This window comes from Athene noctua, chromosome 1 (genome assembly GCF_965140245.1).
Source record: "Athene noctua chromosome 1, bAthNoc1.hap1.1, whole genome shotgun sequence".
NCBI classification, from domain to species: domain Eukaryota; kingdom Metazoa; phylum Chordata; class Aves; order Strigiformes; family Strigidae; genus Athene; species Athene noctua.
This window is the reverse complement of record NC_134037.1, coordinates 148,863,946-148,875,748: the sequence shown is the minus strand read 5'-3', so window position 1 is coordinate 148,875,748 and position 11,803 is coordinate 148,863,946. Positions and strand designations below refer to the sequence as shown.

General features: G+C 39.1%; 1 protein-coding gene across 4 annotated transcripts; it reads right to left on the bottom strand.

Annotated features, from left to right (window-relative positions):
• Positions 1–207: 207 nt before the first annotated feature.
• On the bottom strand, positions 208–11,557 carry POU1F1 (POU class 1 homeobox 1). 4 transcript variants are annotated; one of them, XM_074928706.1, is made up of 7 exons: positions 11,416–11,557; positions 9,892–9,894; positions 8,560–8,628; positions 6,308–6,553; positions 4,354–4,518; positions 2,892–2,952; positions 208–421 (listed from the first exon to the last, which is right to left on the bottom strand). In XM_074928706.1, the coding sequence occupies exons 1-7, from the start codon at positions 11,555–11,557 to the stop codon at positions 208–210; spliced, it is 900 nt and encodes a 299-aa protein (XP_074784807.1). The 4 variants fall into 4 exon arrangements, with proteins under 4 accessions (XP_074784807.1, XP_074784782.1, XP_074784790.1 ...); XM_074928681.1 differs by lacking the exon at positions 9,892–9,894 and adding an exon at positions 7,548–7,665 and having other exon boundaries at positions 6,308–6,549; positions 8,560–8,709; XM_074928689.1 differs by lacking the exon at positions 9,892–9,894 and adding an exon at positions 7,548–7,665 and having other exon boundaries at positions 6,308–6,549; positions 8,560–8,625.
• Between the last annotated feature and the right edge of the window lie 246 nt (positions 11,558–11,803).

Sequence of the window (11,803 nt, the reverse complement as noted above, 5' to 3'; positions counted from 1 at the left end):
TTAAATATATGCAGTAGCATTTAATTTGTTTCCAACCTTTTACATTAAAATCAGGTCTTCCACAACACACTACATCTGAAGCAGGCTAGCTTGTAAGAGAAACAAGTGGTTAACTGCTTTTTCTTTTTCTTTTTTTTAAAAACAACATAGTATTTACAATATTTACAAAAAGCAAAACAGAAACCCACATCTATGCACAGGAAAGCTTTACCGGCATTCGTGATGCTCCTTGATAATAGAACTAAAGGCGTTTTGATGTAAACTTGTCTTCACTCTTTTTTCCCTTTGTCTTCTGTTGCAAAACCAAACTCTCACAACTTCTTTTTCAAGATTGAGCCCCTCAGCCATCCTCATAATTTCTTGAGAAGAAGGCTTACTTTGTTCTCCAAAGTGTCTCTCTAGGGCTTCTTTGGCAGCAATGCTGGATAAAGGGATAAAATGTCACCTTAAAAAACTTCTGACACATTCAGGCTTTCACCACTAGTTCAGAAGAAGGGTCAGCTAAGAGCACATAAGATAGTGACATGGTTTATTTCCTTTTTTTTCTATGTAAAGGAAACCCAAGGAGCTTAAACTAGACTGTATTTCTTTGCTGCCATGAACAGCATGGCATCATGCAGAATTTCAGCACAATTTAAAGACAAAATGCACATCAAGTTCAGTACAGTTTCAGTGGTAATCATGAAACATTTGTGCTTCTTGATGCTCTCGAGGACGTACAGCTACCAGTTAGATATGAACGGGATCACAGGAATTAGAACGAGACTGAACACCTAAACAAAGTTTAGTGGTTCAGTAAACAAAATAAGTTAAGACTCCTATCTTTTCTTATTGTCAGATACAATTTCCTTCACGTCTGTGTTACATATTTTCAGAAAACAAAGATTATCTGCAACATGCGTGTGTGCCAACAGGACGCATCAAAAACTGGCTTCGGCAGTAGCTGTAACTTCTTTGGACACAAGAGGGCACTTCATGCATTATTCTGGAAATGAGGTGCAGTTATTTCTGTTACAGAAATAAACAAAGTATCTGCTGGAGTTGTAGTTATTTCATTAATTAATCTGTAATATGTTGTTGATCTTTCATTTATAGGTCTATTTTGCAATATTTAGTGACGTTATCAAAACTACTTAATTAATAGCGTGATGTTCTGCACACACAAGTATAGAAACAACATTAGTTTTAACTAACGGTTTCTTAAGCTTTCTAATCAAAGTAGAAAATAGAACAGCTTCCACAAATTCAAATTAAGTAGTTTTTGCTCTAATTTTGTTAGTGGGACTTTTGTTTTACCTCTAGTTTGCCTTCAAACATCCATTAAGAAATGCTAAGAGTAAGGCTGCAATTCAGATAAAGTCCTGATTAGTTTGAGGTCCTCAAATTGAGGTCCTATATGTCTTCGAAGGAACAATTAATATTTTCTTACTAGAGGGTATTTGGTCCTGAATTTTGCCTCAGTTATCTGTGTCCTTGACAACCTGTCATATTTGATACTCCCAGTGCAGTGGGGTTAGATGTAAAAGCATGAATAATTAAAAAATTCTTAACAGGTAGACTGATTTCCTCAATAGCTTTTGAAAAACAATACCAAAACCCACAATGGTAAGTGAGCAGTCTTCAGTGGGCTCCTCTAGCCAGGAGAAAACACCCAGGACAGAGGTGGTCTCAACTCAGCTTTCACGCAGGCCATCCAACGTAAACTGGACAAGGTCTTGGCACTGCTACTCCAATCCTCACTGGCTTGTAGAGAAGCTGAGAGGAGAAACTGGCCTCCCAAGAGTAAAGCCTCATCCCTTGTGAGGTGCTGTGATGAGCAAATGAGCTGTGAAGCATCTCCCCATCCACAGTTCACTCCTGAGAAACATCCCCTCAGAGGCATACTTAATTCAAAAGTCAGAAAAAATTCACACCATTTTATTCCTTATATCAAAAGCAGTATGACTCAGAAAACAGGTCTCGACTGTGAGAGAAGGTGGTAGATGTTGTAGCTGTAGGACTATAGAGCAGCCTACATCTCTGGGAGATGCCACTGCACATTGGGAAGGATCCCTGTTCAAGGAACAGGCAATTCACTGTAGCAGGTAGGGCCTGGCAGCACCACGGTTGTGCCCAGAGGCAGCCAAATTCCCTTCCTGTGGAAGAACACTACAGCTCTTTGGAGGCCCCCTGAGTGAATTCTTCACCAAAGGTTACGAGAGTCTGGGATATCTAAAGAAGAAGGAAATACCCCATTTGCCTATTTGGTATTTGGCTTTGTAATATGATTGACCAGCCTACTTGATTTCCGCATGGAGATGAGGCTTAGATAGATGGTAGATGTTGGCCACCAGAGATGTGAGAGACAGCAGAAGGAGGTTCCCATAACAACTGCCTGTTTTATCACTTTAGCTCCTTAAAGTATTTCTTTGGGAACTCCAAAGAATCCAGGGACAGAGGATAGGGATAAGGATGCCATATCTGTGTATGTGTATCTGCCATGTAAGAGCTTACCCTCAAACTTCTCAGACTTTAGTTCTATTGCAAAAATAATGCAATTTATTCCGGTATAATGTAGAACCTCCCAAAATGAAAACAAGGGTGCTCTGATACCTTATTCACTATATAGATATCATAAAATCTGGGCAGAATTATAATAAAATATTTTTTCATATTAAAGTTTGTTGTTGTGCATTGAAAAAAGATTAACTGGGAAAAGTATTGGTTTTGGGGCAAATTGGGGTTCTGGAGGGTTATGCTGTTGTTTTTCACTAGAATGTTTCAAAATAGTGAAACATTTTGAAGCATTAGCTATAGAGATTCATTAACAGAAAATAACACTTCGATTTTGAACCCAAGAAACATCCTAGCCAAAGTTGTTTCTAATACATAGCACCCTAAATATTTATTACCTTATGGTGGTTCTGCGCTTCCTCTTCCGCTCATTCACTCCAACTTTTTCATTGTATAAAGCTGTATTAAAAACAAAACCCAGCAGTTACCTTCCATAAGAAATGGAAACAAGCACAATCATCTCCAGAAAAACATCCCTTTCTTTGAAGACAGAAGAAAGCTAACAGATAATGCCACTGAATAAAAGCAGCACCCCACGTAAAAGCACTTCTTTCTTTCAGGTGGTTATTAATTGTTTTACCTCCAGCTCTAAACGTTTGTAAATAAAAATGGTGTGCCACAGGTAAAGCTGCAAACAGTGCTGGCTCTGTGCCTGTGTAGCTGTGGAGCCATACTTCAGCCCCCTCCTTTGACATACCTTGTTCCTCCTACCCTGCAGGGTTTGATCTAGGGAGATGGAGTCCATTTCCATACCTCTTGGCTACTTCCCCCTCTTTCTGCAGAAATACAGTCTTGGCTGTCAACCCCATTTATTCATCTGCTTCTTCCATCCCGCTCCCTTCTCAGAGGCTGCTGACTGCGTGCATGATCTTACCCTGCAGCTCAAGCCTGTAACGCTGTTCAGGCGGTCAGTAGCTGCTACCCACTACAACTCCCTCACAAGTAATTCTTGCAATGTGCTGGCCACATTAGGAGATCCTCTGTTTTCCAGTGCAGTTACAGGGGAAGGAAGCTTTCTACATTTGGTTCAAAGGAAATCGAAGTGTGCAGCAGAAGCAGCTGTTTAACAAGGTTTCCTACTGTTGAATACAATGACAAATCCAAAAAGTAGCATTAAGATCATCTCTTTCTTCTGATGCTAGGTGAGTGCTGCACAGCAGTGTCCTGGCTTTTGCTGTCACCTCCAGACATACTGCCTCTCAGCATCACAATTCATCCAGCAGAAAAGGCTGTTCTTTAAGGCAACCCATTTCCTCTAAATCAACCAACCTGTTCTAAAGTACACTTTGTTCAGTGAACCCCGTGACTCTTTCTGCAACTGGAAAGTAACTGGGCAAAAAGAAGGGAAACCCCTAGCAACAAAAAGGTTGCATCAAAAATCTCTATGCCATGCTGTTCTTCTTTAGGGTTTAAAGACCACTGCCTCAGCTGAATTGAAATCCTTTCTCCCATGGCCACATGTTTTATGTAGTGAAGAATCCCCATATGTTGCTAAATGGGCTGTCTGGTAGATCCTAACAGCTCTGATGTTTCCCATATTGCAGTGGAGTTAGTTTGCTGGGATGGGACTGACAGAAATTATGTCTGTTAGGCCAAGTGATGTTTCTTCTATTCTGTACCCTCCATGCATTTCTGTTTGCCCCTCCCTGCCCACCCAAAAAAGATAACCAAAATTTAATAGAAGCACGCCTTAATGTGAAACAAAACTTTAGTCTATGGAAGGCACATAGTAGTCCTTCAACATGTATATAGGATTCTGGTTTAATGCAAATCAATATTCAGATGATTTCAATTCTCTACCTCCTACTTGTTCTGCTTCCTCCAGCCACTTGGACAGTATCGATTTCAGTTTGCATGCGTTCTTGAAACTCAGCTGCAAGTTTTCAAACCGGCAAATAGTAGTTTGGCTGAATTCAGAGCCATGCACAGCAGCCAGCGCTTCTCCAACATTGGTTTGTGTATAACCTGTCAACAGAGAAAAAAGTCACTGTGGAGCTTTCTATAAATGGTTACTTGCCTTGAGGTGCTTAGCCCGTCACTGATGACTCTTATGAACAGTGTGTGCCTGCAGCATTCTCCAGGATGGGCTTTCTGCAGGGGTCTCTGTGGCTCACTCTGACATGTTCAGTCTCCTGTTGGTTTCAGTGGAGTTTTACACTGATTTAGTGGAGTTTTACAGCCTGAGATTAGAGAAGAATCCAGATACCCCTTATCATTCTTTCTATAGATGGTGCAATGGCAATAAACTAATCCCTGGCAGCCCTGCCAGTCTCCCTGTTGTTTGTTGCAACAACTAAAGTTGAAGCAATCAGAGAAATGCTGCAGTTTCCATGCAGACACTGACTCTGTAACAGCAGCTTCCCGTTCAGAGCTCTGAATGTGTATCTGCCATATCCAGGGGTCTGGCTCATCATCAGCCCTTTCTGCCTCTGTGCCAGAACAGACAGGATCTCTTTAGATGCTAAATGTCTCACGAGGCAGCATTTTGCCTCCATTTTGATTGCACTAACTCTGTGCTTCTCAGTCTCATACTCACAGCCCATATTAACTCTGTCTTCCCTTGTAAAGCTCAAGATTAGTTTTCCTGTGCAAACTGCAGTTTTCCCATCAGAACAGTAAACCCAGCCTTACAGGTTCTGTGTCACTTGTTTGCATCAGAGGAAGTTCCGTTCCCTCAAAAATTCAGCATGAAGATACAGTAATGATTACAGCGTTTAACAGCATGAGGCCTTGCAAACCTTTCCATTGCTCTGTCTGACATTAAATACATGGTATACAGCAAAACTGACAAAGTTGCAAATACTATTTTAAAGCCTAAATTTTTGTTTCAGTCCTTATTTTCACACCACAAATGGAATGCTTACTAGCTGTTGAGATAATGCACAGATACCGGTAATAACCTAATAATTTTTTTACACTTCTAAAGCTAGAAGGATGCCCTATTTTGTAAGGATACAATGTAATGTTATAAGCAATAATATCAAAATTGCAACTCTCCATTTGGAATACCCAATATTTTAAGTGGGCTGAATCTGTAGCGCTGGATGTTACTTTTTTCAGTACAGTTCAAACAAGGGCAAGACACGCTTTTACTCTGCAATGTACCTCTATTCCCTAGAGGCAAGAAAGACCACCTCAGTCCACCTTTGTCCTCAGCTAAGATTGTCCAGTGAAAGACAAGCACCTCACTGGAGACTCTCTAATGCAATCCCTCTTGCATCAACCCCAGTAGCTATCAGACAGCAACAAAGATATCAGTTGCTTCTGTACCTGTGTCTTGGCACAAGTAAATAAACCAGGAAAAGAAGCTTTCTCCTGGTATGAAAGATTTGCCACGGATGTCACCCATCTTGTATACTGAAATGACATTGCACCATCAGATGAAGCACTTAATGGGGAAGAGGATGGTTATGAGAGGTTAGAGCCTGTGCTGCCCTAAGCTGCAGAAAATTTGGGACTGTGCAAAATAATGCACCTGCCACTGAATCTGATTTAATGAACAGAAATAATTTTCTCTGCAGTTAAGTAATTTAAGGGCAGGAAAGTTTAAATTCACTTTCTATGTACTAAGCTACAAAAAGCTGAAGTTCATTAATTCCATGCAAGTCTTCTAGGAACAGAGAAAGCTTGGCAGTGCAAGGCAGGATTAGAGTTATGATTAGACAACTGCAGAGGCTAGACCATAAAACATTTGGAAATAATTGGCTTTCACTGGAATTTTTCAGCTTTTTGTTCACACACATAAAGCACATACCTAGCTTAATTCTCCGCAGCTTAAATTCATTAGCAAATTTCTCCAGTTCCCTGATTTCAGGGGAGTCCATGTCAATGGGCTCTTCGACAGACTTGCTTTTTCTGCGGAACTCCTGCTTGAAGTCTGTGGCGGTGGGGTCATCTGCGAGGAGGGACTGGTGCATGGGCGTAAAGCCGTGGCTGAGGGCACAGGAGCTGGCGCTCAGGGCATGCTCCGGGAATTTATAAAGGCAAGGGGTCAGGCTACCTGGGCAATACCAAAAAGAAAACTCAGTACAGTTATTCTCTATTGCTACACAACAAAAACATGCCTTCATCATCTCATAATCCATGTCTGTAATATGTGAAAGTACCCAAGAGTGAGTATCTCCTAGGAGATATGGTCTCTCTTGTGCCAACATACGAAAACCAACCAACAGTCACTTTCACCAGCCACAGCCATCCTATTTCTTAGCAAACTGGGATGCATATAAATAAGATGGTAAATGGACCAAACTTAAACAAATAACAATCCAAGGTCTCAGCTGGAATTAAGTGGCACAACAAATTGATGGATCTATGTCATTTTGAGCCACATAAAATGTGCCAGTCTCTTATTTTCTGTTACAAAGAACGTTTCCATGTAAATACCAAGTGATGTTCAGACAAAATACTACCTTGGTTTAGCTTCAGCACAAAATTTCTTTGAGGAAAGTACACAGGTCAGAGCTTAAAAAAAACCCACAACCCAAAACAAAACCCCAAACACATTCAGAATGATTGTTCTTGGCTTAAGAAATTGCTCAAGGGCAAAACAAAACTATCTCATGATACCTTTTGTTCACAAATATCAGACTTAACAAGGAAATTTAGTTAAGAGTGAAGGCTGCTTTTTCAGTAGATATTGTACATAGAGCCAAAGTCTCTGACCTGAAGGGAAAAAAAAATAATTGGAGAAATATTAACACTTCAGTGTTTCTGGAGCAGCCAGTAAATTCCAGATTCTCAGAACATCAATTTAAAGTTTTTTTTAAATTATGCAGAATGTTGTAGCAGAACTCAGAACTTCAATAACTTCCCATCTCCTTTTATTTCTTGTCTTTGCTGCCCTGATTGTTCTCACCAGTGTTGGAGGTTCTAACTCCATAGGAATATTTTATAACTTTCACACAGGATAACCACAAAACAAAACAAAACAAAACAAAACAAAAAAAAAGACATTTTCTCAAAGAATAAAGGCTAACACCAAAAATTAGAAGGACTTGCTTTGCAAGGTGCTGACACCGTTTACCACATTGGCATGTGGCATGCTGCATGTCTGTAAGATGCGACTCTGGGAGAGACTTGCTGATAGCATCTCTGGAGTTGCCGGCTTGATGCCTAAAAAAAAAAGTAAGAGTGAGAAAAGAAAGGAGAAAAATGAAGAAGTATATATTTTGGAATGAAACAAAATTAACACCTGAGCAATACTTTTTTGTTTTAATACCTATTAACTTTTCCTGGGGATCTGAACAGTGCCAGGAATGTTTGCAACAGACACATAGATGCATAATGAAATTGGAGCATTTGGACATTTACACACCATGAAGGAAGTCTACACTTTGTCCTCTAAAACATCCCTATACAGATGTATTCATCTATGCTGACTTACTCTAATATTTCTTTCATTCTTAAGTGAAATAAAATGCCGAGTTTGATTTTGGATTATCTCTGAGTAATGATTATTTCCTTGGAGCTGTGTTAATTTGGTTCACAGCATTTTCTCATTGACTGCTACTTGAACTTGCATAGAATAACAGTTCCTCTCTCTTACTCAGCCTGGGGCATGGAAAACTGAGCAGGATGCGTGTAAAAATCCACGATCATCTGTATGATCAGTCTGATGAATTCAGCTATTCCTTCATTATGCCATCATTTTATTTTCTAGCTCCAGTCAGGGCTCCATCACCCGAGGTACTGGTAATAGACAGGTATATCAGGCCCATCACTCCTGGTCCCTCAAAAAGTGATGCTCACCAGGGGAAGTGTACACAGGTGAACAAAAAAAGCACCACTGTCCCAGTCTTGTAGACAGAAGTAAGATACAGAGTGATTTCCCAACAGATGCAGAGATTTGGGGACACTCTGGGCACTGATCCCTAATTTCCTAACCCTTTTTCTAGTGCCTTAACCCCAGTCCTGTCTTAAGCAACTGTCTTGAATTGGTCCCTCTAAAGGAAAACTGACCAAAATCAACATGCTGATAGCTCACCCAATTGATGGTATGTCTCTTACCTGCCATCACCCCATAGGTAGATGGTTGATTTCCATAATGACAGGAAGGCACAGAGTAATGAAGGCCTGCTGAAGCATTTCCCAGAGTCGTCATGGCAAAGCAGATATGGGAGCATATAGGAATTTGGATCAAAGACAAAACAGACCAGACTGGTAAGAAAATGTGTGAGGATTCAAGACACAATCTTTACGTTCAGAGGCAGACAGTATCCTTGTATCTAGTTTTTGTGTGCATTCAGTAACCATTTAACTCTGGGCCATTATACATGAGGTTAACACTGCTGGAGGCCCAGACACTTGGCCAGGTCACACCAGAGAAGACTGCCAGTATAAATAGTGAGATACTGTCTAAGCCAAGACCAGAAATTGTCATGCTGTGGTCTTGATGCATTATTTTTAGTACAATCTAAGTTTACATATACTGCTGAGCAAGGGAAGCATTGAACTCTCCACAAGGAGACTGGTTCTGCCCATGCAACTTCCACATGCTATTTCACTTAATCTTACATAAAAATTTGCTCTGTGTCCCCAGAAAATTGATTGGCTTCACCGCCGTGAAAGCTCCACATTGAACACAGGCATCAAGGCAGGCAATATTTTATGCATGCCTAAGACCTGGGTTTCCAAAAGCAGCAGTTTGGGACATCTGCTCCAAGGCATCCAGAAGTCACATTTTCTTAAGTGCCAAGCCACGAAAACCATTTCAGAGTGCTTTGGCAGGGTGGTGGGGAAACAGAATGATAGACTCAGGACTCTTCTGAAAAGTTATGCCTAAATCAACATTCTCTATCAGCAGCAGCAACAAACACACAGTTTATGACTGGTGTTTTCACAGGGGTGTTTCAGATCTGTACTTGGTAATTGCCAGTGCCTGAAGAACGTGACAATTTTTTACTGAATACAAAATGAGATGTGTCTGCTTCTCATGTATAAGTAGACACAGAAATGCATATACTGTCCCCTCTAACAACTGCTATAAAGTGTAATATTAAAAATTCATGTTTGTGAGCATTCAGATATGTAAAACTGCACATTAGAGCACACATTCCAGTTGTTCAAAACAGTATAATTAATTAAGGGTCAGAATCTCTGGTTTTTGCAAATGTAATCATAACAGTAAAATGTTCTGTTTAGATATACCTATACATAAATAAAATCTACTAAAACAGGCATGCTTATACTGGTATAAATGCCCCCCAAATGAAGACTGCATTAATAATACTAATGCATTTCGAGTAATACAGATTTTCTGTTCAGGTTCACTGGTGTTTTTGTCTGTTATTTCATAATCCATAGACTATAATTTTAATGCATAAAAATATAATTTTTAACTTGCTAATGAGGATGTAGAATTAAATCGTGAAGATGATGCTATTTAAATTAAATAGTAATGGTTAAAGTGTTGAGAATACTGCAGAACATCAGCTCTATGACATGATATAGTATTTGAACAGAAGTATACTCACCTCTATTTTGTGATGCAGAATTGTTACATGCATTTTTAAAAATTTTGGCATTTAACATAAGTTATTATTCAAAATTCTTTCATGTTTTTATGCACAAATTCTCCTTAGATGCTTTCATCAGAATGGTATTTTTAATTACAACTTCTGAATCTATATATGAAATTTGTAAACCTTTACTCATTATAGTCAGCACCCGCTGTCACTGCTTCCATTCTCACAGGATCACCTACTAGTGATCCTGCAAACAAAATTCACACTGACTACAGCAGTATTTTTGGGTGGTAACTACAAAATATCAAAACTCAAATCTGAAGATGACAAGCAAATTATTTTGGCTGCCTGTCACATATACTTTTTATTATGAATCAGATGAATCTAGAAAATACTATGATACAGATATATAAATTTGGCCTCATACAAAATTTAAGTTCTCCTATTCCCTACTACCACTGCTAACCAGCAGCCATATTAGGATATTTTGAGACTCCTGCTTAATGCATAAGATCCTGTTATCTATCACCAATGCTCAGTTTTCATTACTTACATGCTTTTTCTTATTAGTAAAATGTTTTATTACCAATGCATTTCAGGAGAAGGCTAGTTTCTTGTTAAGACTCCAAATAAAATTTTTACCTTAATGCAATTTCAAATAAATCAAAATTATCTCTTTTTCTGTTCCCTAAAGATTTCCATCAATTTCTGTATTCCAGAATCCCCCTTCTGCAAGTTTAATGCTCTAAGAAAACTTTCTTTCTCTGTCTGTCTCTCAGGCAGTTCAATGATTACATGTCCTAGTATTTAAATGCAATTAATCAGATTATATACACAAACACATACAATTCAAAAATATTGGTGAGATTTCTGCTACCAGTTCTGACCATTCCACTTAAATCTTAGTCTTGACTCAGTATGCAATATGCTTTGTAAAGCAATGTTTTCCCTTGAAAGCTTCACCCACTGATATTTAGAACTGACCTCTTTTAAATAAATTTCCTATTTAAAGTATTTTATATTATTTTAGATTGTGGTTACATAATAAATAAACTTTCAATTAATTTACATGACGCTTGTCATTGAAGACTATATAGTTATAACAACAGTGACAGTGTTTGAGCCTTTTCTAAGTTAATGCATTGGTAACATACTTGAGCTTAATCTTGTAACAAACTTAGAGAAAGCTACAGATTAAGCTAAAAAGACAAACATTTGGGGTTTTCCTGATTTACTCATCATGCAGAGTTTTGTGAAAATGCTTCTACTTTACTGTAGTCCAAAGCACACATAGCATTGATACAAAATACTTTAAATATCGCAGAACTCAATGAACAAGTATAATCCAAAAGCATTACAAATGAGAGTTACTGAGAGCAAGATTATTTTTAAAAAGTACCTGGAGACACAACATTGGTGGCATGGTTAGAAACCGGCAGGCACTCTGCAGCGCTGTGATGCATTATCAGAGGCAGAGAGGGAGAAGAGTCAGAATTCAAGGGTACAAAGGTGTCAGATGAAGAAAATGCTTGGCAAGTCATACCCTCAAACAGGCAAAAGAGCCACTTGCCCCTGTTTTCTAACAGAACAGATCCTGCGTGATTAACCGCAGCTCAAACTCTATTCCAGGTTTTTTACCTGCATATACATATACAGGAGGCCTCCAGAGCACAGGGAGGTCGTGTGCAGGTATTTATACCACTAGGAAATCCCTTTATCCATTTTAATGTTCTTTTCCCAGCAATATTGCTATACTGCTATAGAGCCTCCTTCCTTCCCACACAAAC

What these genes read in the sequence shown, in the direction of transcription:
- POU1F1 (XM_074928681.1), bottom strand. Translation starts at nt 11,557, where the DNA reads ATGACTTGCCAAGCATTTTCTTCATCTGACACCTTTGTACCCTTGAAT. An exon ending in CACCAATGTTGTGTCTCCAG is followed by an intron (nt 8,710 to 11,415) that starts GTACTTTTTAAA and finishes TTTTCTTACCAG; the next exon opens with TCTGGTCTGTTTTGTCTTTG. An exon ending in AAGCGCAGAACCACCATAAG is followed by an intron (nt 422 to 2,891) that starts GTAATAAATATT and finishes CCCTTTATCCAG; the next exon opens with CATTGCTGCCAAAGAAGCCC.